A 27881-nucleotide genomic window follows, 5' to 3' on the forward strand; every position below is an offset into this window, starting at 1 on the left:
ACCCTGAGAGGGCCCCTGACTTCTTATAACCCCAAGTGCTCTTGTTCCTCAAGGCTCCAGCTCCCTTGTGACCAAATGCTCTCTTCCTTTGAACTGTGACTCTGAAGTGGGTATGAACAATGGAGCTGCTGAACATCACCCTGTCCTGCTCCCTTTTCTAGCACATGGGTCCCCTGTAATCTCTTTCTAACCAGTTGACCAGTCTCCTTACTATCTCTGGGCTGAGAACTCTGAAGCTGCTGCTGTTGTTGACACGGCCATCAAGTACCACAAGTTTGTATTGCTGCCGTGTTCACTCTTGGTCAGCCCACAGTCCTGTGTTACAGACCTCTCCTTCTGACATCCTATCTTGTCTTGGGCTAGAAAAATGTCTTATCCTGACCTTTTGTTGGCTGTGCTACTCCAGAATATGAGTTGAAGCATTATTTTAAAGTTGTTTAGAGGGGAATGTTGGGAGAACTCTACTGTAGTGCTTCCTCTACTCTGCCCTCTTGGCCAAGAGACTTCTATTACTGTATTTACAAATTGTACAAATTTCCTACTGTTCTCTGTTTTGTCCATTTCCACAAATACAGAGGGTTACACTGATTCTATTTTTTTCTATTATTCTTGGCATCCTTCCCTACTACTGATTTAGATGCAAAGATTTTCATTATTTAATGGAACCTTAACCACAGGTCATCCACATGGGGTGAAGAACACCACAGAGGTGCAGTGGAAATGAAACAAAGCCTCTTTTTACCTTTTGCGTTTCTAGTTTTGCACATTTGCCAAGTTCTGTCAATAGTTCTTGTCTGACTCAATGCGTATTTTACGTTTAATCATTTTAGCAACTAATGACTTCCTTTCTAGCTTTTTATTGTTGCCCATCTTGGAAGTTATTTATTCTTTTTTTTTTGCACTGAACCCAAAATGAACAATATATTCTTGAGATGTAATCTACCAAAGGCAAGAAAAATAGCCCAGATTTTTATGCCAATTCATGGAAAAGTTTACAAACATGGATTCAATAATGTAGGCAATATGCAATCTAAAACGATTTTCAGTTCTAGGGGTCTGTAAGTTTTTAGTTTTTCCAAGGATGGTATGATCTAAGGCGAGGTGTGGTCACTGCTCTCCTGACCTGTGCTCTGGTCTTTGAGTGACCACAAGCACTCTTTTCTGCCTTGGAACTATGACCTAGGGTCCCTGCTCCCTAGCTTTGGGACTTCTACCTGGAACCTTGCATGGACAATGCAGCAGAGTCCTGCATCCTGTAGCAGCAAAAGTCTCCTGTAATCTCCTTCTGACCAGTTGTCTGACCCCCTTATCATCTTGGGCTGAGAGCTCTGAAAGCTGCTGCTGCTGCTTGATTCAGTCACCCTGCAAGGCTTGCTGCTGGCCTCTGCTCCATTCTCACCCCAGTGAGACGGACTTTCCCTGCTGACCTCCTAAGTTGTCTTGGGCTGGAAATTTGTTTCACCCCATCCTTTTGTTGGTTCTGCTGCTCCAGAATTAGTTTTGAGGCCTTATTTTGAAGTTCTTTGGAGGAGAATTTGGGAGAGCTCAGGTGAGCCCCTGCCTTTACTTGACCATCCCATGCTGAATTCACTTCTGAATGCGCCATTGTGGATGAGTCACTCTTCGTTGTAGGACTGGGAATCTTCTCTTGGGATCAATTCACTATTAGGTTAAGTCCTGGCTCTTCTGCTCTTTGGCATTGTATGGGCAGACCTAAAACTCTGTCATGAATTCAAGCTCCCAGACCTCTGACAGCTTTCTTCCCTCACCTTTTGAAGCTTACAAGGTTACAGCTTACTTTATTCCATATCCAATATTTCTCCACCTCAAATAGGAAAGGCTAGACACAACAGGGACAGAAGCAACATCAGGGCTTTGTGTCACCTCAGGTAGCAAGAACAGGCCACTAGTGCTAGCTCTCTTTTCCCCCACTAGGGGAAATTATCAAATTATGTCAAATTATTTATAGCTCATAGACTATCTTCACACTGATACACTCATGTATTACCTAGGGTAATCAGAATTTCTTCTCTTAAAGATTATTAAAGTTTTGACCTCCATCTAATAGGAAATCTTTTGAGCAAGGCAATCAGTCTTAAACTTGGTCCTGGGTTCATTTTAGGCCGTCTGGAGTTTAAGATAGGGTATGGACACCCTGGAAAGTTACACACACAAACACACACACACACACACACACACACACACACACACACACACACGTTAGCAGAAGACCTTAACAGAAAAATTAAGAATGGTCTGTTCTGCTTACCATGAGGAAGAGGGATGACAATGTCAATTTTAAGATATTCAAAGGTTTAATTTATGAATAACAGTGACTATTTTCTATAGAGATCAGATATAGGTATAGGTTAGGTAAACTTCTGTAGAAATTTAGGTTAGGTAAAAAGTAATAGCTTTCTGATCATTATGGTTAATAAATGTGTAATGTTATCTTCCCTGGAATTCTGATAAGACATGTTCATCTGTTTGGTATGGCTTTTATACGATCCTTCTTTAAAAACAGGAGTTGGTCACTTGCAAGCCAACAAATCTATGGAATAGACTCTATTTTAGAATCCAATATGCATCCCATTATTAATTGAGTTTAAGTAATGTCAGTTTCCATAGTAGATTAAAATAGATTGTTTCTAAAGATAACTTACACTGCAGTTGTGTGCCTGTCCCCAAATTAGACTTTTTGAAATTTGTATCTCTTACAAATTTAATTTTTAATTTTTTAAACAAACAGATTTTTAGTTTCCTAGACTACATAGCTATAATATATCAGTCATGGTGAGGAGGGGCCATTATTCCTTAGAGCTCCTTGCTATTGTGAACAAATACCAGAGTGTGATAGTGGCTGGATATAGTCCTTGGCTTATACTTGTAGCCCTTGGCTCACTGAAATAACAGTTCTTTGTGGGCACAGCATATCATAAAGCCCTGGGAATGTAATAAACCAAAGAGGTCCCTAAGAGCTGATTTTCTGGGATGGAAAGTAACATTTTATTTAGCTATCATTCTTTGTTCTTTCAATAAATGTCAAGCCATTTTATTCTCATTTCCTTTCTTATTTCACAAAGTTGCCTGGAATTTGATTTGCAGTGAGTTTTGGCATAGGATCATAATTTTAAATGTCTATCAAAGTGTTAGGATAATCAGCAGTGAGGTGCAGTCAACATAATTCTTTCAAACTTATTTATATATTTTAAAAAAACTTTTGCTTTTATCAACATATGTATTTCTTCCACTGAGCAGATCTCAGTGTTTCAACATTGTTCCATCCTGTGTGAGTCTTGTCCTTATGCATCTTTATAAAGGCACTACCCAAGACATTGGAGGTCTTCCTTAGAATACTGAAGAGTACTAACATTCTTCTTAGGCTATCTAAAATGTTGCCTGTGGTTTTCCTTCATATATTGTCTTAATGACATCTTTTCATTTTTTTGATTGATAAGATTTGACTAAATTTATTTTTATGCCTTACCTGAATTTTAAAATTATGAATGTGAGAAACACCAGCAAACATGAACAAAACCCTCTATATGAATGCTGACCTCCTGTCTTCTCTAGCAGATTGTATTCTCCCACTCTCGAATCTCCGATCTTTCCAAAGTTAGTTTCTTTCCTACTGACTTGAAATATGTCCAAATGTAATAGCTTTTTTGGCAAGGTTGGGCTAGCTGCCTACAATGAAGCATATGCCTCTGAATACCCTAGAAATTTTCTTTCCTCCAAGAGAATAATCACCTCAAGATCAGGACTGAAGAATGGGGATTCCAGATATCTAAAGTTTAAAAAACCTCTCTGGAGGACAAGAAGAGAGTTGGAGACCAGCATCAACAGATGGATGACTTCTCAGGAGACTTGGAAGCCTCTGAGTGTTTCCTTTCCCTGGCTCACAGCTAGGCTTATTAAGAGAATCTAGCAGAGAGGAACTGAATTTTGGCTTCTATCTACCTCCTGGACAATAGTGAATCCAGGTGGAAGTGGGATCTTTGCCCTAAAATTCCCAGGAGCTTATCTCATTATCTCTTAGCCAACTGATGTCTTTGTACCTGGGCTTTTGAATTTTATTTATTTGTTTTTCTCCACTTGCTTTGGGAGAGGAAGAGCGTGGCAAAGACCTTAAGAGAACATTATAACCTGAGTAAGCCATAGTAACTTCTGCTGGGCAACACAAATCTTAAGCTATCCTCAAAAATTTTTTTTTCACTAGACCCCATCATCTTCTCAAGCTATTGCCTGAATCTTCCCTCTCATTTTCAGCCAAACTCCTTGAAAAAAAATCATCTAGACTTGATGCCTCCTCTTCTTCTCCTCCCTCTTCTCTCTCTCCTCAGCCTTCTGTGGTCTGATCTCATAATTCAACTGAAACTGCACTCTCCACAGTTACCTAAGATCTCCTAATGACCAAATTCGAAGATCTTTTTTTTCAGACCTATTCCTTCTCAAACTGTCTATTGCTTTTGACACTGTTAAGCACCCTCTCCTCTAGCAATCTCTCCTCTCTGGGTTTTTTGTGACACTACTCCATCCTGGTTTTCCTTCTACCTGTATAACTTCTCCTTTCCAGTTTCCTTTACTGGTTCATCATTCACATCATACCCCTAAGTTGTAGGCATTCCCTACATTTCTGTCCTGGACCCTCTTTTCATCTCATTCTATACTTTTGATAATCTCATCAACTCCGATTGGTTTAACTATCATCTTTATGCAGATGACTCTCAGATCTATATCTCCAGCCCCAGTCTTTCCTGTGAGCTTTAAGTCCCACATCACCAATTCAGTATTAGACATTCCAAACTGGATGCCCTAGAGCAAGGCTGTCCAAAATGCGGCAATATGATTTATGTGGCCTGCCTACAAGCATAGAAATTTACATAAATGCTTTAGTAAATGAAGCCGAGCTACCTCAGAGCTCTCACTAAAATGGCAAATCAAAATATATTGTCTATTGTTTCAATATTGTTTCAATAAAAACCTAAGGTTGGATAGCTCTGCCCTAGAGACACATGTTGAATGGAGACATCCATTCAACACGTCTAAAACTGAACTCATAATCTTTACCTACAGTCTCCTAACTCCCTTCTAAACTTCCCTATGTCTGTCCAAAGCACCAATACTGTTCAAGTCTCTTAGGTATAGTCTTGACCTTATAATGGATTCTTAACCTCCAAGATCCACTCAGTTGCCAAATCTCACCATTTCTACCTTTATAACATTTCTATCCCTTCACATCTGACCCCAGAGCTATCACCTTAGTTCAGGCTCTCATCACTTTTCACCTCCATATATTGCAATAGCTTTCTAACTGGTTTATCTGACAAGCGCCTCAGCACTCCAGTCAGTCAATCAATCAATCAGCTTGCCTACTGTCAAGCATTGGGCCTTTAGATACAAAGAAAGGGAAAAGATAGTCCCTGTTCTCAAGGATCTCATGGTCTAATGAGGGAGACAACATGAAAAACAACTATGCACAAACAAGATATTATATAGGATGCATTGTTGCCAAATTATTTTCCTTACGTGCAGAACTCTCCCTGCAACTTCCCTATTCAATCAATTCTAGTGGATCCTATTGCATCTAGGATAAAATATAAACTCTTCTGTTTAGCTTTTAGAGCTCCAAATAATCTAGTCCCAAGCTATCTTTTCAGCATTGCTGTAATTAGTTTCTCTCCTTCATTCTGTGATCCAGCCAATCTGGTCTTCTCGCTCTTCCTCACACAGGAGAGTCAATATCCCATTTCTTTGTCTTTGCAACTTGGTCATCCCCCCTGTCCTGGTACCTAAAATATACTCCTTCCTTAACTCCGCTTCCTAGAGACTCTTTCTTTCTCTAAGATGTGGCTTAAACATTATCTTTCAGATTAAATATTTTCTGTATCTTGATTTTGGCTCACATATAAAGAGGCCAAGGGTTAGTTGTAGATACACAAAAAAAATTTAATTAGGGCAAGGAACCAAACCACTGTCTAAATGTTAATAATTTTCCTAACTAGCAATTATGAGACATTCAATTAATCAACCAACCAACTGGCCTACTGTTTGTTAAATACTGGGGATGTGAAGAAAGACAAAAATTAGTCCCTGCTCTGGGAGACAACAAGCAAGCAACTATGTACAAACAAGATATATACAGGGATTTGTTGGAACCATTTCATGCCAGCTCTTGCTCCATCATTAAAATTTCAGTGTGAGTAGTTAGACCTTGGAAATTGGCAAGTGCTACAACTCAGGACTTGATTTATTGTTTTGTTGATTGCCTAGACTTAAGAAAAGTGATGGAGAAAATGTTAATAATGCATATTAAACTTTAAAACATGTCCTGTGTGCATTTTTCTCAAAAAGCCAGTTAAACATTTATTAAAACACCCCTGTATACATGAAAAATTAAACATAATCTCAAAGGTAAGACACCAATATTAAAGATGACTGGAGAAGGCTTCTTGCAGAAAGTGGGACTTTAGGTGATACTTGAAGGAGTCCAGGGAAGCCAGGAGGTGGAGATGAGGAGGGATAGTGTTTCTAGGCATAGGAGACCATCAGTGAAAACATTCAGAGTTGGGATATTGAGGGTTTTGTCTTCCCCAACAGATTACCCTCCTTCTTACTTTTCTTCAATTTCTCTATATCTACTGGCTCCTTCCTTACTGACGACAAACATGCCCATGTCTCCTCTATCCTTAGAGAACCTTCACTAGATCAGTACCTCCCTGCTACCATATTGTCCCATATCTCTCCTTTTCTTTGTGACTAGGAAGGAATGTGCAATTTTTACCAATTGTACCAAGTTTAAATATTCCTTTAAAATATGCTAGCTCCAAAGAAAATTGTCAGAATTATTCATGAATTGCTTTACATCCATCTGTACTGACTTTAAACACTATCCAAATGGCCCTTGTGTGTCATGATGAATGGAGAACTGCTTATTTTGCAACTAACTAATGGTTGGGAAGGCATTTATGAATTTTATGCTTGGAGGCATTGGGTCTAGAATTTAGCCTAATGTTATTAAGTTAATATTTTTCTTTTAAGTTGTGCCTGAGATCTTATTCTGTTTAAGTTTATTAAGCCCACTCCACTTTCCCAAACCATAGGGATGGGACCTGGACATGTGATTTTTTTGATATAGGGAATTCCTGGATGGGAAACTATCAGTGCCTACTAATGCACATTGGCACTTTATCAGAAACTGTTGGTGGAGCTGGGAATTGGTCCAATTTTTCCAGAAAGCAGTTTGGAACTAAGGAGAGAAAGTTACCAAACTGTGTATTCCCTTTGATCCAGCTATACCTCTATTAGGCCTATACACCAAAGAAATTGAGAGAGGGAGGGGGGGGAGAGAGAGAGAGAGAGAGAGAGAGAGAGAGAGAGAGAGAGAGAGGGAGGGAGAGAGAGAGGATCTATATATAAGAAATGTATTTATATCAGCTCTTTTGACATGGCAGCCATTTAGTAGTTTCAAAAAATTGGCTAGAATTTAGTGTGGGCAAGTAATAATAATAATAATAACAATTAATAATAATAAGCCTTGAAAGATAGGCTGAAACAATATTGTGGAATGTCTTTAAAAGCTAAAGAGGACTTTGTATTTTATCCTGGAACTAATAGGGAACCACTGGACTTTTTGAACAAGGGAATGACATATGCTTTAGGGATATTGATTTGGTGTGAAGGACTGATTGAAGAGTGAAGAGACTGGAGGCAAGGAGATCGATTAACAGATGATTATTGAATGAATGTATGAGGTTAGTGCAGTAGTCCAGGAGAGAGGTGATAAAGCATGGAATCATCAATGTGAGTGGAGAGAAGTGGATAGATATGAGAGATGTTATGGAGGTAGAATGTAAGCTCTCTGACAGAAAGAATTATTTCCATATTTAAATTTGTCCCCACAGTACAAAGCATAGTGGCTGTCATATAATAGGCATTTGATAAAAGTATGTGGATTTAATGATTGCTTGACAAGACCTGACAACAAATCGAATATGAGGGATGAAAGAACTCAGAGATGAGGTCTTTGTTGTGATGTTACTGATGGTTTGTGTCCAATTCTTTAGGGGTTCTATATGCCTGCTAACTTTCCCTTTTATTGACCCAGAAACCTTACATAGCGCGCACGCACACACACACACACACACACACACACCCCTCTGCCAACTGATGAATTATGATGTCATGGCATCATTGTCCTAGCAATCTGTGTTAGGTTGGGTAATGGTAACAATGGGAGTGTGGGGGTGTGGGTGATCCCTAGTGACTTCGTTGGAGACTGTACTCATGTCTGATGCTCGTCTCTGGTAGAAGATTAAAGGGATGGTGTAACTTTTCTCATCAGTTCTGCATTGGTGTCAATAAACTACTTTCCCAAGCCATTTGCAATAAAAGCAAACAAGTACAAACAAACAAAACCCTGGGGGGGGGGGCGGGACGGGGTGGGGTTTGAGCTGGACCCTGTAAACCTGAGAAGGGGTTAACTTTGGGTGTAGACACAATTTGCAAAGTCTTTAGTGTTGAGGAAACTTCAAAGCTCTTCTCTTTACTATAAAATTACTTTTTATCACAAATGCCAGAACAAAAGGCAGAACTGTTAGGTGCTTGTCCTGGAGTTAGTGAAAATTCGGACCCTGTCCTCTCCTACAGCTTTGGCAAATTTGATGGCGCTGTCAGTTACTCAACCAGCCACAGGGTCTGCCTTATTCTCTTCACAGAAATGAGGTGCCTGTCATAGAATGGAAGATGACCCACAGGCTGTTTGCCTCAACAAGGTAAATGGATGCCTTGGCCCCTAAATTGAGGCTGACTCTCAGCTCTCCAAGGCTTTGTGAAGAGTCTCATTGGCTTTCTCAGCTGTCAGCTTCTATACTATAGAGATGCTCTGGGGTATCTCAGCATAGCCTGTCCCTCCAGGCTTAGCTTCTACTTGATCAGGCAAAATTTATTTTTTTTTCCCATCCAGGCCATAATGGGGATATTTCTGTGTGGAGCTCAGAGGCTGCACCTCCAAGAATTTTTCAGTTTCTTAGAGGGACAGACATTCGGTTGTAATTCAGCATTGGATCAGAGGCCCACAGATAGGAAGTGCCAGTTAAGTTCAGAGACTTCATGAGGCAACCTTGGTAGTACTGGGGTGACAACTAGCATCACGTTGCCTGAGGGGGATATTGAAAATTTAACAGATTTGCTAGGGTTAATGACTGTATGAAGCCACTGTCTAGCTCTTATTGCTCAAAGGGGTACAGAGATGGTGAGTTTTGTTGGGGAATTCCTCAGCCCAAATTGGGTCCTAAGATCCTTCTAGACAGTATTTACTCCACCTTGGTGTCAGTGTGATGGTAGGTCAATAAATTAAGAGGCAAGGCTAAAAGATAAAACAGTTTAACTAACCGCAGCAGCTGATGGGCAATTGCCAGGCAGAAAAAAATACCCTGAACAAAGGAAGATATATACACACATACATAAGGTTTTACACAGCCTTAGGATGACATTATGAGTGGCAAAATGAGCCTATCAGGTGAGGCTGCTCAGGCACTTTCCTTATTTGGGAGGGTGAATAATAGAGAGAGGATGTTAGGTGACTTGGAGGATGTTAGGTAATTGGGACAGGATGTTGTTATGGGAGAAATATCTGTTCTCTGAGTTATGTGGTGGGTAACTGTTGGAAATATATGTCTGTGTGTACATATATATGTATATGTATATATATGCCACAATGCATAAATTATGGAGGTAAAAACCTAGTTTTTATTATTATATTCAAGCATAGATTCAGGTCTCAGAGAAAACCTGAACAACCATGAGGCTTCTGGCAAAGCTTGTTATAGGCAAAATTATGTCAGAGTAACAGAGAAATAATTCAATTTCATATTGCAATTTTGTATGTTCCTCTTAGGCCATAAAAGTTGAAGAAAAGATAGATCTGTAATGCTATACTTCCTTCAATGTCATAAAGGTTGAACAAATTTAGTTAAATGGAGTCAGTTATAGTCTCATACATCCCCTAAGGAAACAAACCTCAAATCAACTCTGTAGGCAAATTAAGTCAGGTTACAGATTAAAATTATGTTTAGAGAGTTCACAAATGGACTGGTTAAGAAGGAGGATTTGCATGTCTCTAAGAAGTCAAGGACAGTAAAAATTCTTGTTCTGGCTTCTTATCTGAGGAATGCTTAAGGTTCTAAGTAAATTTTCATATCCCATGGGATAGTTTTTGATTGGCTGAAGTTAATATTAACCAAAGAGGAATGGCCCGAGTCCCAAATAATAAAAGGAAATTTAAAAAAAAATCCCATAATGATGTTAACCTTAGGAAGAAAACATGCTAACCTTGAAGTTTCAGGAGGTGCCAAAGACCAGGTGTTTTTAGTTTTTTCTGAGGTTAGTCTTATCAGAATGTCTTAGCTGTGGAGGTCTCTAAGATAGTGGAGCCCTCCTTCTGGGTAAAATCATCCTGTTATTGAATAAAATGTAGCCTGAGGGTCTACCTTCATTTACATTGCCCTATAGCTCTGTTTCTTTGATTTCTAAGGTTATTTTCTGGGGAGAAGATATGTCCTTAACCCTCATAGTCTATCTTCTCCATAGTTCTAGACCAGGGCATCATCTGAGGCACCATATAAGAAAATGTCATATACACAATACCACAGCTGAGTCTGTAACCTGTGATGTTGGAGGTTGGTCATCTCTTCAGAATGAGAGGTGCACTAGGCATGACCTTTGTTCTATTAGTGAAGTTAATTTTCACCTCTTTTGGATTTGCCTGATATCAGCCAAGAGGGCACATCTAGGCTTCCAAATTGCCATTCAAAGGGTAACAGGTATGACCTGTAACTCTCCCTACCTCCCTTCTCCACACTGTGGCCTATGAGACTGAGGCTTCTTCCATGGGCTGAGATGAGTATACACTTTGGATGTGGCTGGTGTTGCATTCAGGTGTAACTAAGGCTTTTCCTACATTTGTAACCTGCCTGAGAAGAGGTAGGAGGATGCCCTAGAGTTAGGAGTGGCTCCCCTCCATTTTGGGGGAATCAGCATCTAAAGGCATTTGCTCAGGGTTGGGCAGCTATTTAATTTCCATGCAATTAAGCATGAGTTCTACCCCGCTGATGTAGAGGCAGGCCATATACCATGCCCTGTGTTCATCTATGTTCTGTTGGTATTTATTAATAAAGGTATGCATTTTCAGGCAGGTGAATTCCCTACTTTCCCTCTGAGTTTCTAGCTCTTCCCTTCCCCTCCTGTCCCCCTTAGCCCATTACCATCAGTTTTTTGGATGGTGTCTTTGAGGAGTCCCTCTTTCCTACCAGCAATATTCCTTTGGTGTCAGTGACAACACCCTGACCTGGTTGGGTAGCATGAACTTGCTTTTGCCCCATTTAGGATCAGATCTTTCACATTTCTCATCTCTCCCAAGGTTCTTCAGTATCCTGAGGGGTTGCAATTTCTCTCATTTCTGCCATTGTCCAGAATCCCTAACAATTTGTGTTTCCCAATTTTAGGGACCCAGTGATTAGCACCCCACTTCCATTTAACCATTGGATTAGCATTGGATTGGTTTTTGCAAAGTAATAATTATTTCAAAGTTATAGCAAGAACAAACATACAAACATTTCCCCTTAACACCTCTGAGGCATCCCTTCCATAGCGGGAGAGTGGGAGGAATTAGGCCCACAGCTTAACTCAATTCCTACTTTCAAGACCTACCAAGTTCAAGTCTAAAGCCATACCTTGATTGGTATTCCAGACTATTGCTTTTTAAGACTTCTCTTCTGGGCTGGCTGTAACATCTGACCTGGAATCTTGGGCTCCAAGATGCCCATGGCTTGAACACCCAGGGTGAGGACACCACTCCATGCACCTAGAACTGAAAAGGATAAACAAAACACAACAAAACCCCAAGATCATTTCATGGGGCCAGTGGCCCATTTGGAGAGGTGGAAGTGGCCCTCAGTCCCTTCATCCCCTACTGTATGGTGTCATCTGCTGAGAGGGAATGAGTCTTTCATCTCTGTATATGAATGCTGGAATGTGACTTGCTTACTCTGGTAGATTTAAAGACAAAGACAGTTCAGACTATAAAGCCAATAGAAAAAGGCTGCTTCCATCTACATGATAGACCAACACAGAATGTATGTCCACATATACACCAGTTCTCTTGTCTCCCAGAAGCAGGTCCCAAGCACCTTCCATGTGGGTGAAACTATTTTGAGCACTTCAAACATTGGTCTAATTACATCAATTCAAAACACTGAAGGTTCCCTATTGGCTCTAGAATTGAAGGTTATTTAATTTTTATCACATTTTTAAAAAAATTTCCACTTTTTGAGTAAGTCTTATAATGAACAGAATTATCATCACAATAATGCGTGCACTACACATATATGTAACTTACAAATAAATAATACACATATTGGGAGTATGTGTTCAAATTTTTTTTTATTGAAGGGATACATTATCAAAAAAGTTCACAGTTTTGTTTTTCTATTTATCCTTCCTCTCTCCTTAAGGGGTGCTACATCAGTTGTGTACAGATGTATCCAGAAGGGGACACAGAAGCCTTATGCTCTCAAAGTGCTAAAGAAAACAGTAAGTGTATTTAATTATATGTCTGCCTTTCCAAGAGACTGCAGGGACTAAAGCAGGGGTGGGGAACCTGCAACCTCAAGGCCACATGTGGCCCTCTAGGTCTTCAAGTAAAAATTCAAAGGGCCATACTTGAAGGTTCCCCACCCCTGGACTAGAGCATTCTGGGGTGTGGACTGAAAAAGATCATGGGAAAAGAGACTCTTATCCCTGACTGACTTTGAATATTGGTCATACTGAAAAACAATGAAAATTTTATCTGATTGGAATTTCATGGATCTTTGAAAGAAATTTGTGGCCTTATCTCTGTTTTGACTAAAACAATGTTCATATTTTTAGGGTGCAGAAAAGAGCAGCTTTGTGTATAATAGGAGATAGACCTATTGGGGCTCCATCCTCAGAATATGCACAATGTGTTCTACCTGCTGCCAAAGCCCATGGGGAGGCTTGGCGAACCTGCTACAGTAATTTCACGATGGTATATAATCTACATGTGCTCAGCAAAGAGCAGACACAGTCTGAGTGTTTCTGGCCTACTATCAATGTGACAAAGAAATGGATTTTTAATTTAACTGTTCGACTGGAAGTAGGAGTACATACAGAATACTCTAATGGGGACAGCCTGGTCATTTTCCCCACCTTCCTTTGGATTACATCCAGGAAAAAAAAGAGACTTGAGTTATTCCCCCAGAAGTCTTTTGTATTTATACTCTGTCCTGACTCAGTAGCCAGTCAAAAAAGTCCTTTCCTCACCACAGGGCCAGTGGGGGAAACAGTCACAGAATATTTGTGCATGTTTCAAAATTCATGTGTGGGATTGCTTCAAGATGAGCAAATACTTATGAGGGTTGGTTTCTCATTGGGGAGCCCCCATTACACTTAATAGTTATGATTCTGAAAAATTGTACATAGAAGGGTGAGGGCAGCTTAGAAAAATATCCCACTCCAACTAAAGAAAGCAATGATATATAACAATCTCACACATATACATACCCACCCACAAATTCCTGAACCAATTGAGAATATAGCTCAATAAAAAAATCGACAATGTAAGATATCAGACTAAAAGTGAAAAGTCTTTGGAAGCCACTGGATAAACTGGAGTGGCATTGCACAGGAGGCATCCTTTGATGGGCTGAGGAAATCTGGTCATGCCTTGATGGTCATCCATAAAATATTGAGCCAGTTTTAGAATTGTGCTATTGAAGCAAGGAAATTTAAGCCAGGCGAGATTATAGTTCTGGCCAAGCCCCTGAGAAGTAGTTAGTAATTGTGGGGGGTGGGGTGCAGGGGTAGAAGTAGAATACAGGACCTGAATCTCAGTTTTGGTTTCCTTTCTCCTCCCTTTGCCAGAAGAGTACCTTGTGAACATCAGAGCATCACAGAATGTAGACTTTTTGATTTATGGAATAAAACAAACATTCCCATAACATAGTATAATGAAAAAGATGATTGCAAATGAAGCTGCAAATCTACTAGGTACAACTTGCTATTCTTTTAAAATATACAACAAAGTTATCGTGTAAATTTATTTTTAAATTTTCTTCCCTTCCACTCTACCTACCCTAGATATGGCCACTATAGATGCAAATAGGTATATATGTATATATACATATATATATATATACACACACACACATATATGTATATATGTAAAATTATTCTATACATCTATTTATCAATTCTTTCTCTGGTTGCAGAGGGCATCTTTCTTCATATGTCCTTTAGAGTTAATTTGGGTATTTATAATAGTCAAAATAACTTATTCTTTCAAAGTCGTTCTTAAAACAATATTGCTGTTTCTGTATACATTGTTCTCTTGGTTCTGCTCATTTCACTCTTCATTATTTCGTGCAAGTCTTTCCATGTTTTTCATCATTTCTTATAGCACAGTAGTATTCCATCACAATCATGTACCACAACTTGTTCAGCCATTCCCCAATTGATAGGCATCCCTGCAATTTCCAGTTCTTTGCCACCCCACAGAGAGCTGCCATAAACATTTTAGAACATAGATGTTCTTTTCCTTTTCCCATAGTCATCTTTGGAAATAAACCTAGAAGTAGTAGACATTTTCATTAGCATCCTACTCCTAGCACTGCTTCCAGAACAGCTAATGCAGTGTCTGCACTGGGAGCCAAGAATAGATTTGACTTGATATGAGAAAATAGTCTAAAGATTCTATAAGAAAGCAGTACTAGCAGAGACCAGTCAGAATATCAAAGTGGAAGAAATAGTATATAGCTTAGTTCCTTCAATAACTATTCTAACAAAAATTTCAGAAGAGTGCCAGACCAAGTAATGGTCAGAACTCTAAAAAGAAACCAAAATGTTTCATCTTTCACAATGCGACTCACAAATAAAGGACTAGGACAGATACTATGGAAGAAGGTGGGCCAAAATCACAAAGCTAGAATAAGGGGTAAAACAGGACCACACTATTTTCTTTCTAATCCTAGAGAAGAGATTGGAATCTTGGACTCAGCTGCCATATAAAGAAGAAGTCTACGAATCTGCCTTTCTGACCAAGGAAAGGCTCTCTAAGATTCAGCTACTGAATCCAGGGATGAACACCTATTGCTCTGCCCCAAGAGAGAGCATCTAAGAGCCAGATGTCTGGTGTAGAATAGGGTCAATGTATTGTCATTCTAACCCAGGAGAGGGATTCTTGCCTCAGAGCCATAACCCTGGAGCAGCACAGAAACATAGTGCTGTTGCGCTGACTTCAGCCCCAGGATGCCATATAAGACAGGCCAAGATAAGCAAGGATCATACAAGGTTAAAACAGACCCAAAGGAGGTAGATAGAGTTTAGCATAGACCAATAGACGGAGCAAAGGCCCAAATCTGAGAGGTGAGGCTAAAAGGATGAATAAAGGAAAAAAAGAGCTATTAAGGTTCTAGAAATGCCCGGTCTTATGCGGCATCTTGGGGCTGAAGTCAGGCTATAACGAAACTGAGCACCACAGAATCATCTGAATTAATTTATTTAAGTATAAGTTGACTGAATTGATCTCCTTGCAATCCAAGGGACTCTAAAGAGTCTTTAGCACCACAATTCAAAAGCATAGATTCTGTGGTGCTCAGTTTCGTTATAGTCCAGCCTTCACAGACATACATTGTTACTGAAAAAAAAAACAGAGCTTTGACAATACAGACTTTTGTTGGCAAGGTCATGCCTTTGCTTTTTAGTATGCTGTCCAGATTTTCCATAGCTTTCCTTTCAAGGAGCAAGCAAGTGTCTTTTAATTTCATGGCTGAAGTCACTATCTGTAGTGATCTTTGGGCCCAAGAATATAAAATCTAACACTGTTTCCATTTTTTCTCCCTCTGTTTGCCAGGAAGTGATGGGACTAATTGTCATGATATTAGTTTTTTTATATTAATCTTTAAACTAGCTTTTACACTCTTTTCTTTCACTCTCATTTCTGCCATCAGAGTGGTATCACCTGCATATCTAAGATTGTTGATATTTCTCCCAGCAACCTTAATTCCAGCATTTGATTCATCCAGCCTGGCATTTTGCATGATATATTCTGCATATCAGTTAAATAAGTAAAGTGACAATATATAGCCTTGTTGTACTCCTTTTCAAATGTTAAACTAATTAGTTGTTCCATCTTCAGTTCTAATAGTTCCTTCTTCTCCCTTCTGCACCCCCCCAACCCCCCCTCCCAGGTTCCTCAGGAGACAAGTAAGACGATCTGGTATTGCCATGTCTTTGAGGACTTGCCACATTTTGTTGTGATCCACACATCAAAGGCTTAGTGTAATCAGTGAAGCAGAAGAACATTTTTTTCTGGAACTCCCTTGCTTGCTCCATAATCCAGTAAATGTTGGCAATTTGGTCTGTAATTCCTCTGCCTCTTCAAAAAAAATAGCCAGCTCTTCTGGTAATTCTCGGTTCACATATTGCAGAATCCTAACGTGCAGAATCTTAAGCATAACCTTGCTAGTGTGTGAAATGAACACAATTGTTTGGTAATTTGAACATTCCTCGCATTGCCCTTCTTTAGGATTGGGACGTAAAATGATCTTTTCCAATCTAGTGGCCATGGTTGAGTTTTCCAAATTTTCTGGCATTTTGAGTGCTTCACTTTAACAAGCATCGTCTTTAGGATTTTAAATAGCTCAGCTAGAATTCCATTACCTCTACTGGCCCTTTTGTTAGCGGTGCTTCCTAAGGCCCACAAGACTTCATTTTACAGGATATCTGGCTCTAGATCAGTGACCACACCTTCATGGTTGTTGGTGATGTCAAAATCTTTCTTCTATAATTCTTCTGTGTATTCTTGTCACCTCTTCGTAATCTCTTCTACTACTGTTAAGCCCCTACCAGTGTTGTCTTTCATCATGCTCATTTTTTGCATGAAACATGCAAAGGTGGCACTGTCCTAAGCTTCAGTACTTTTATGCTGCTGTTTTTCAGAGCTAACTCTGGAGGTCTGTAGGTTTTTGGTTCCTCCAAGGCAGTATGATCTAAGGAGAGGTGTGGTCACTCCACTCTTCTCCATCATGGAACTATGACCAGGTCCTCTGCTCCCCTGAGGTCATAAGTGTTAGTCATCTAGTGCACCTCTTAACTCTGGTACTGACCCAGAACTGTGCATAGGCAATGTGACAGTGCAAGCAAAAGGTCCCCTCTAATCTCCTTCTGACCAGTTGTCCTACCCCCTTACTGTCTGTGGGTTGAAAGCTCTCAAAGCTGTGGCTGCTGATGCTGAACTGCCCCCAAGATCTGCTGCTGCCATCCTGGCATGGCCTGCCCTTCAGGTCAGTGCTGGACTCCAGGTTCATCCACTACCCCATGAGATAGATCTTTCTCGCCAACCTCCTAAGTTGTCTTGAGCTGGCAAATTCTTTCACCTTGACCTTTTCCTGGTTCTGCCGTTCCAGAATTTGACTTAAAGTGTTACTTTAAAGTTGTTTGGAGGAGAATTTGAGAAAGCTTAGATTAGTCCCTGCCTTTACTCTGTCATCTTGGCTCTGTCCCAGACAATTTCAAAAGCATTTTAATATTTACAAAATTTTCATTGTGCTGATCATCCTATTCCTTTACCATCTATTCAGTCATCTCTCTTATTGCTCTTTTCTATTGCATCAAACTAGTCTAAGAAAACAGAAGTATAGTAACTCTTTAAATTTCTTCATAGACATAAAAATATCACAAGGTGATAGAATATAATTATCAATTTTTCCTAGGCCCTTATTGTGTAAACTAGTGGCATTTTTGGAGGTCTGTGATAAAATCTAAAGTCTTGGATGACAACAAGGAATAGTATATTTAACTTCTCACTGAGTAAGATAAACTGCTTGTTTGCCTAAAGTAAGGTAACTGCTGTCTCAAGTTCATTTTCATTATAATGTTGAAAACAGAGGTGAAATGTCATTGAAAGGGTTGGCAAAAACATCGGAGTCATAAAATACTAGATTCATAACCTGATTTGGAATAGGTAGCATCATGAACAATGAACCAATCAATAAGTATTCATTAAGAGCCTATGCTGTGCCAGGTTCTGTGCTATGCTTTGGCGACACAAAGACAAAAATGAAAAAGTTCATGCCCTCCAGGGACTCCCTTCCCTGAGCTTTGAGTAAAGTAAAGGAGGTCATTTGTAAAGTAGGGAAGATATTATGTGGGAGGCTTTCAGCTTGATATAGGGGAAGGCTTCCTAAAATCAGAGCTGTTCAGAAGTCGCAGTGATTGGAGGCAGAAGATTCTCCACCATGGAAGACCTTCCAGAAGGATCTGGATGACTATTAGATCCCTTCTGAGATTCTCTCTAACGCTGACATTCTATGATACTGTGATGCCACATGAAGCAGCTGAGAGAAAAGCCTCTGTGAATTTTAAATTGCTATAGAAATGTGAGTTGGTGTTATTTTAAATTTTACTCTGTAGGTTTAAAATGACATAAGTCAATATTCAGGTCATCAACAAGCACTTATTAAGCTCAGACCAGGTACTATGCTAAGTGCTAGGGATTCAAAGAAAGGGGAAAAAATAGCCCACAATCTAATGGGGTAGAAAGTATGCAAATGATCAGGTACAAATAAGATATTTCCAGAAGTTGATAAGGATTTAAGTTAAAGTTTTCCTACTTTCAGGTTTCCCTAGATACTATCCTTCTTATTCAAGAGAACTGGAAATAGAGTGCTATTTCACAATTATAAGAAGTAATTATAACACTCCTTTGGATATCCAAGTATTTTCATCGTGTTTATATTTGTTGGGATTTAGTACCTCCTCTGAGTGGCTTTGCAGAGATAGAGTAAAAAAAAATCTAGGAATAGGGATAGGTCTCCTTATTTTTTGACTGGTAAGAGCCCTGCCACTCACATCTTTACTCACAAAGTTTTCAAATCCTCTCTAGAGGAGGCTGGGTTGTAAGAATAGTAGCTAGTCATTATAAGAGGCAGAATGGTGTAATAGAGAGTGGGCCCTGAAATCAGAGAAATCAAGAATCAAGTCCCATCTTTGACACATATTGACCATGTGACCCTGGGTAAATCACTTACCACTCAAGGTCCTACACAATTCTAAGAATATAAGCTGCTGACCAGTTCTGATGGGCATTCATCACCAAAGAGAATTCGCTACACTAATGAAATCAAAGATCTGCACCAACCTTTCACTCTCCAAAAAAAGTAGTCATGTTAGAGTATAACTTGAGCCAGTAATACAAAAATATTTTCAATTGATAATATATTAAATATTTTTTAGTAAAACATGTAGTTCTGATCACATTTTGTTGTTGTTGTTCAATCCAGTTGTGTCTGACCCTTTGTGACCTCATTTGGGGTTTTCTTGGCAAAGATACTAGAGTGGTTTACCATTTCCCGCTCCAGTGGATCCATATTGTCAGGCAATCAGAAGTTAAGTGACTTGCCCAGGGTCACATAGCTAGGAGGTATATGAGACTGGATTTGAACTCAGAGTCTTCCTGACTCCAGGTCATAACATTACCCTTAAGAGAAAGAGCACATTGGAACTTTATCTAGGTGAGGGGATCTTCCATCATGAATTTGCCTATCATTGCTGCAGATGTATTTTTTTTTCCTATTTAGGGTCTGGGCATACTGGCTTTGAAATCTCAGTGCAGTAGAGGGGTAGGAGTAAGGCATCTTCTTTCCCTTGATCTCTTCCTCGGAACATACATAGTAAGAACCTTCTTGAATCCAAAAGGAAGATTCTTGCACAGATGTATAAGGTCTTGTTGTTCATTTCCCCCAGTATTTAGGCTTTCTTGTTCATTTATTTACTTCCCTCATATGTCTTGGATATAACAAGGCACATATTAGCCAGATCAGTATTGTAATGAAATCTTTCTTCCCAGCATTCACTTTATATTTTTGTAAAGTAAGAACAGACCTCTTTTTTGGCAGTGTTGAAAATGCCATGTGTTAGAAGGAAGGAAGAGGAAAGAGTGTGGAATAATACGTATGTGCAAATTGGGAGACAGTAAGTCTAGTTAGACTTTCACTCTATATTCTTCATAAAGTCTGTTATAAAGTCAGATTTTCACCTTGAGCTCTGGAAGGGATATTCATCTTTAAATAAATCCATTTATGGCACATGCACAACAAGCTACAAGGTGTTAACTTCTCTAGGACCTGGAAAAGTCTAGCTCCCTAACTATTAGAGAGGAAACATTCATTCCAGCAATCATTGGTGCCCATAAAATAAAACACCAAAAAGTCAGCATAGGTTTGAATTCCGGGGATTATATGGGCAATCAGATGAGTCTCTATTAACCTTGGATTCCCATAGCTGGAGAAATAAACTACCACATTTTCTGCATACAATATTTGATTTATCTTCCTAGGGCTTGGTCCTAAACTTGTGACATTTGTAATTTTTTTTAATGGTACGCCAGTCTATTCTTTGTCTATACCCTCCCCCCATCCCTTCTTTGACATTTTTCCTTATGATCACTCTTCTAATTCTCTTCCCTCTTGCTCTCCTGAAATGGTATGGTATGGCCTCATTTCAATTTTAGTGTGTTATTCTAATTTCAAGTCTTTTTTAAAAAATGTTGTGGAAAGAAAGGATTTATCTCCATTTAGAGTACTGTGAGGTACGGATGAATAGGCAGAAAGGACAGCAGGCAGGGGAACCTTTCATGCAGATATCATGACTAGATTTGTCTACTTCCTAATTTAATCTACTTCCTACCTCTAATGAGGTAGATTGTGAGCTTCTCTGTGTTCTACACTGCTACAACATCTCTGTTTCTCTGCTATACTCCTTAGAAAAACATAGCCCAGGTCTTGGAGGCAGAGAATCTTGTTTTAAATTCTGACTCTGGTACTTGGGATTTATAATTTCATAGAACTAGAAGGGACCTTAGAATATACCTGATCTAATCCAACCCATGATTTTGTAAATGAGCAAACTGATACCCAGAGAGGAAAAGTGATGTGCTCAAAGTGTAGAGAAGAAAGCACTCAAAATTTCATGTAAATATATATAAAGTAATGTGGTGGCTGATGGAGCACCTGTGTTTTCTTGGTGTTAATTACCAGCGCCATGCGAGGAAACTGAATTGCTTCCATTTGAATTGTCTTATGAAGACTCTGAAGATCACCTGGCAGGATAAGGTATCAGACACTGAGGTCTTTAGTCGAACTAAACTGCCAAGCATTCAAACTCTGCTTCAGAGAGCACAACTCCAATGGGCTGGCCATGTTGTTTGAATGCAAAACATATGCTTGCCAAAAAGACTACTCTATGGAGAACTCACACAGGGCAAGCACTCACATTGTGGTCAGAAGAAGCGATACAAGGACACTCGGGTATCTCTGAAGACCTTTGGAACTGATTTTTGACATGGGAGATGCTGGCACAGGACAGTTCAGTGTGGTATTCCCACATCAGGGAAGGTGCTGTGCTTATGAGTAAAGCAGAACTGAAATAGCTGAAAGGAAATGCAGGATGTGCAAATTTATAGAATCTACCCCAAATGTTCACATGGACTATTTGTGCCTGATCTGTGGTAGAGCATTGAGAGCTCATATTGATCTGATCAGCCACAGTCAGACACATTGAAACTTGACTCTAACATAGTGATGTCATTTTGGTCCTCCTTGAGAACGAAGGACAACAACCAAGCATAAAGTAATGATATTATTTTCACAGTGTTTTAAGTTTTGTAGGGCATTTTCTTCATCACAGCCCTGTGATAGAGGTAATGCAAATATTGCTATGCCTCATTTACAGATACAGAAACAGGTTAAATAGTGACTAGATTATTTCTTCGCAAGAGCCACAATATTATACAGGTCGTAGAGGATACAATGCTATGATTTGAAGGTCAGAAAGAAAGCTTTTTACTTACAGATCTGTCATAGAAGCCTGATGTTCTACCGTCCATTTCTTTGGAGTTAGATATTTTCCTTTCTTCTTTCTTTCACTTAAAATATATCCTTTCTGTATCACAAGAATATTATTTGTTAAGATGCCTTAATACTAGTTAATTTATCAGCTACTTTCCAAACTTGAGATCCGCTGAGATTAGAGTTAATAGAGAGGCAGCATGGTGTAGTGAGAAAGATAAGTGAATTTAGAGTTAAAGGGTTTATATGCCCCAGTTTTGCTAATATTACCTGTGTGAACTTGAGCAAGTTACTTTATATAACTAGGCCTCAATTTCCTCATTTTCTAAATGAGGGTGTTGGGTTAGATGACTGCAACAGCAATGTTACTGGCAGCTGCTGTGGAGGTATAAGACCAACAACACCAGCACACAGGAGGGCTGCTAGCAGAGGAGCTTTGACCTACTTTTCTGAAGGAAAGTAACTTAAAGTGGTTTACAATCTCACTTTAAATAAGCATACATAATATCATTCACTTAGGTCAGGAGGAAAGTCAGCACCCTGAACTTCAGAAAAAACACAAACAGGAATTACAAGCAGAAATTAACACAAATCAACAGACAGGGCTTCTGTCTGATCATAGCAATATACACATAGTCACCAGAGAGAGAAGCACCAACATCTGGGTTTTTCAAAGCCGGGAGGCTCCTTAATGCCTACCCAGAGTCTCATCTGGCTACATCACACAAATACTCTTCCCATGAGTGAGCCCCAAAGCAAAATTCTAACCTCAGAGTATATATACACTCCTTCAGGGTCAGAGGGCATTGCAACCCTCCAGCTTTAACTGCTCTAACTGCTTTAACTTTCTGCTCCACCCCGTCCCGTTCCACTCATTCAGCGAGCTCCTCCCAGCATAAGGTTCATGTAACTTAGGCTTCCATGTGACTTAAGCAGGATACATGGGCCTATTAATGGTTGAGAAGATCTTCAAATCAAACAAAAATACATTAACAATACATGGGGCACCATGATCTTTCTCATTCATTACATAGGAATTAACATTTCTCAAATACAACAAAATAAACCCATCACATTTTACATAACATAACAACTCATTACCAGAGTGACCCCAAGGCCTTAAACACAAAGTATATAACATTATAATCCCTTCAGTCCAAAACAAAAGTTCAAATAAAGTTCTTCTTGGGGGTGTGTCCCGCTCTTCACACAACTCCAGCCCCTGCTTCCAAGTCCTGAGGGGCATCTGGGCAACAAAGCCAACAAGGTAGGGTCCTTGGGGGTCTATGGCACTTCCCCTCACCCCCCACGGACAACTCCACCCTCCCCCGGGTCCCAGATGATCCCAGGGAGACACAGCAGTAAAGCACATTCAGGACCTTGCTGCAAAGTTTTTATCTTGTCCTGGGGCTGAATTGTGAGCTCCAGGGTTCCTCCTTTTATTGCATCCAAGTGCTCTTGGCTCTTGCCTGCATCCAACTGCTCCCAGCTCTTCTTGCCTGTGTCCGCAGGCAGGCAGCTCTCCGTTCCTGCTCAGTGGCTCCACAGAACCATAGCCGCAACCGCTTGGAAGCAAACAATAATCTCAGCCCCCATACTTTCCTTCTAGTTTGCAGATCCTGCCGACTGTGCCATTTTGTAACACCGATGTTGCTAACAGCTGCTGTGGAGGTGTAAGACCAACAACACCAGCACACAGGAGGGCTTCTAGCACAGGTTGTTTGATCTGCTTTTCTGAAGGAAAGCAACTTAAAGTGGTTTACAATCTCACTTTAATTAAACATACACATATCATTCACTTAGTTCAGGGGGAAAAGTCAGCACTCTGCACTTCTGAGAAAACACAAACAGGAATTACAAGCAGAAATTAACACAAATCAACAGACAGGGTTTCCAACTGTCTGACCAAAAGCAATACACACATAGTCACCAGAGAGAGAAGCACCAATATCTGGGTTTTTCAAAGCCAGGAGGTTCCTTAACACCTACCCAGAGTCTCATCTGGCTACATCATATGAATACTCTTCCCATGAATGAGCCCCAAAGCAAAATTCTAACCTTAGAGTATACATATATTTCTCCAGGGTCAGAGGGCATCACAACCCTCCACCTCTAACTGCTCTAACTTTCTGCTCCACCCCATCCTGTTCCACTCATTCACCAAGCTCCTCCCACCACAGGCTTCATGCAACCCAGGCTTCCATGTGACTTAAGCAGGGCACATGGGCCTATTAATGGTTGAGAAGATCTTCAAATTGAACAAAAATACATTAACAATACATTGGGCCCCAAGATCTTGGAATGTAATGGTAAGCAAAGTGAGATTTTTGCGGGATTGAATGTGCATTGAGTTCTAGCCAATCAGATGTGCATGAGTTTCAGCCAACCAGAGACTTACATGTGGCTCTAGCCAGTCAGATCCCAGCTAGAACTGTATATAAGGAGAGCCCAGAGTATGAGAGAAGCAGACATTGAGAGAGCTGGTGTCCAGAGAGTTGTCAGCATTGAGAAGAAGAGAAGAATGAAGAGAAAAGGAGAAGGAGAAGGAGGAGAAGGAGAAGGAGGAGAAGGAGCAGGAGAAGGAAGAGAAGGAGAAGGAGAAGGAGAAGAAAAAGAAGCAGCTTTGAGCTAAGAGCTGGGGAGAGGAAACCTAAAAGAGCTGGGAAGAGGAACCTCTGAGAGAGCAGAGGAGAGCCTCCAAGAGTGCAGAGTAGACCTTCCGAGAGCACAGAGGAGACCTCTAAAAGAGAAGAGAAGTTGTTAAAGTGAACTGAGCTGTTGACACGAGGCCTCTGGCCTTTGGGGGTGAATTGGGATGGTGTTGCTGGTAGTATGTGTTGTTGCCCTGTTAGGTGTCATTTTCACAGGGATAGAAGCTGTGGGCAGGAGCCCGTAATGCCTGCTGTCAAGAAGGAGTTGGGAAGAGTTTGGAGTGGAGCAGTCCCTGTGAGCTTGAGATGTGGAGCAAGAGTGGAATGCTGCCTACCTGTGAGTCTAGGCAACAGTTGGGAGTGGTCAGCCCATGGAGGAAGAAATATGGGACTTGAAGGTCGCCCTAGGGTCAAGATGAAAAGAGGACTTTGCTTGGACACTTGGTAGTGATTAAGAATATGTTGTGCTAGGTAAAACCCTAGCCTGGGACCCCCTGTTGTGTAAATAAGTGATTTGGGGTTGCAATGATACATGCAATGGAGTGTGATGTTCTTACTAGATGCAATGATATATATAATGGAATGTGATGTTCTTACTGTAACCTAGGGGCGTATATGAGATATATGATATACTGAGATATGAGGTATATATGAATGTTAAGTGATATACTTTGCTTAAAGATATTATGAATGTTATGCTTTGCTTTAATTGAACAGTGCTTGGTTTGTTGATGAATAAATAGAGAGTTCTACATACTGTGCGATTGGACCTCTGAAATTGTTCACAGCAGCGGTCCTCGAATGTGCTGCCGTGATTGTTGATACAATGACCTCTAAAGTGCCTTGTACTTTTAAATTATATGAGCTTTAGGACCCCAGACTTCAGAGACATTAGAGAAAGATGGCATTGTTAGGAATCTGTGTTTATTTAGCTTTGGAAAACTTGAATTGTGAAAAGAGATCAGGACCTGAAGACAAAGATCATTGTGATTTTAGTCACAAACCATCTGTGATGTTAATGAAGTCTCCCAGTTAATGAAGGCCCCAATTTGATTAACATTAGGAGAAAAATTTATGATAAATAAAATTATAATTTATGATAGATAAAATGATAAACAGAAATTTGAAAATTCAGGAGTTGTTCAAGTTATCAAGATAAAATTTATTATTTTGCTCAGCATTGCATTTTATTTCTACTTGTTCAGTTGGAAGATCTTAACCTGAGACTTTTAAGCCCATGTGGATTTATGCTAATAAAAGAATTTTTAAAAAAATCTGAACTTTGCATCATTGCCATATCTTCTCACCAGCATGTTGTACTGACATACACTTGCTGATGTGTGTTATGAGGAACACAAATAGTATAAATACAGAGGTAGCAAACCATAGATTAGCAGTGATGAAAACTTAAAAGCTTTCTGTCTTTGTCATGATGTCCTGAGGTCATATTTCTCAAATTACAGCCAAGAATGATGGATAGGTAGGAAATAAAGGAAAATTAACAATTTCAGTCTCTTACAAAAGAAAAGAAGGAAGGAAGGAAGGGAGAAAGGAAGGGAAGAAAAGATAAGGCAGAATATTGTGTGTAATTTTGCTATCTGTATTTACTTAGCTGGAACAGAATCCAAGTTACAAAGAAATTCCCTGCAGATGATGAGGTGCTAGAGTTCCCTGTGTTTGTGGATAACACCAATGTTTACAACATTGCAGAACCTCTTGGAAAAGATCCACAGCCAATCAAAAATATTTGGCCGATCATTTACAAAGTAACTACCAAGTGGGCAAAGAATGTCCATTTTACATACTTTGAAAAGTTGTTCAGTTATAATGTACCAAAGTGCATATTCATCAGTAGATATATCAGGAACGTAGTATAAATGAATAATTTGGTGGGTCCAGAATTAAGAGTGCTGGATTGCCTTTAGGAAACTGCAAAGCTCTTTTAATAACCCACAAACTTCTAGAAACAAGGGCCTATTTTTTTAATATTGAAATTTGCAAAGGCCCATGCTTTTAATACTAATATTCTGCTTGTACTATATAGCTCCATGACATGGAACACAACAGTCTCCAAAAAATTAAAAATAAATATCACACAGAACATATGTGATGAGTGTGAACTGGCTGTGATATTTAACAAAAGGGAACTTTGAAGAACAGGAATAAAGGCAGTCTTCAGGAAATGATGATATGTCATCAGCATTCTAGAAAAAGAAGATGGAGTGGTCATATGAAAATGATAGAGGGTAGCCCATGACAGCATAAATGCTCTATTGATATTCATATAATGTCATGAAAAAGTAAGGAAAGCCTCCAGCACTTTGAAAGACCAGGGCTTCTTAAATTTTTTCCACTTGTTTATAACCCTTAACCCCATATGGGGTCACGACTCACAGTTTAAGAAGTACCGAGAGGACATGGACAAGAGTCACACAAAGGGCAGGTACAGCTAGATGATCTATATTGTCAGAGGCGATGTCCAAAATGATGTGATCACAGACATGTTTAAGAGTTTGAGTATTTAATTTTTGCTTTTTTTCTTCTCTTCAGTCATTTTTAGTTACATCTGACTCCTCATGATCCCATCTGGGGTTTCCTTTGCAAAGATACTAGAATGGTTTGCCATGTCTTCTCTAGCTCATTTTAAAGATGAGGAAACTGAGGCAAACAGAACTAAGTGACTTGCCCAGGGTGACACAGCTAGTAAATGTCTGTGGCCAGATTTGAACTCAAGAAGATGAGTCCTCCTAACTACAGGCCAGGCACCTTATCCACTGTGCCACCTAGATTATTAACTTATTCTTAAGTGTTGAATAATTACTTATTATGTGCCCTCAGGCCCTGTGCTAAGTATTGCAGATACATAGAAGGACTAAAATATTTCTTGTGGAGACAACATAAATAATTAAGGATTTATAAGATATATATGAAGTAAATGGAAATAATGTATACTTGAATTCTTTTTTTCTAGGAATGTTAGTATCAACATGTTCTTGGTGATTTGTAGGAGAAGATAGGAATCTAAATCTAGCAGTAGAAATTCATACAGATGTTTCATTAAGATTGTTATTTTGTTAAAATAATTCCTGTGAAATTTCCATTAAGTTAGAGGAATATAACCAATTGACTTCAGAGGTGAAGCTGGGAAAAATGGTTGGAAATTACAGGGACAAAATAAAGAAGGATGTATTAGGAAAAACTTTTTAATAATGTGAGCTAATAAAAAATGCAATTGACTTGATAATGCAGTGAGTTTTCTATCTCTGGAAATTCTGAAGCAGAGAATGAATGAAGATTGAAGTGTGTT

At 39.6% G+C, this 27881-nt stretch overlaps 1 protein-coding gene across 1 annotated transcript in view; it reads left to right on the plus strand.

Moving 5' to 3' along the window:
* Window positions 1-27881, plus strand: part of CAMK4 (calcium/calmodulin dependent protein kinase IV) — a 223968-nt gene that overhangs the window by 33046 nt on the left and 163041 nt on the right. The window contains exon 2 of the mRNA XM_036742347.1: window positions 12513-12591. Coding sequence (XP_036598242.1) covers window positions 12513-12591 — 79 coding nt within the window. The remainder of the gene's footprint in view (window positions 1-12512; window positions 12592-27881) is intronic.

The sequence above is a fragment of the Trichosurus vulpecula genome, chromosome 1 (assembly GCF_011100635.1).
Source record: "Trichosurus vulpecula isolate mTriVul1 chromosome 1, mTriVul1.pri, whole genome shotgun sequence".
NCBI classification, from domain to species: Eukaryota; Metazoa; Chordata; class Mammalia; order Diprotodontia; family Phalangeridae; genus Trichosurus; species Trichosurus vulpecula.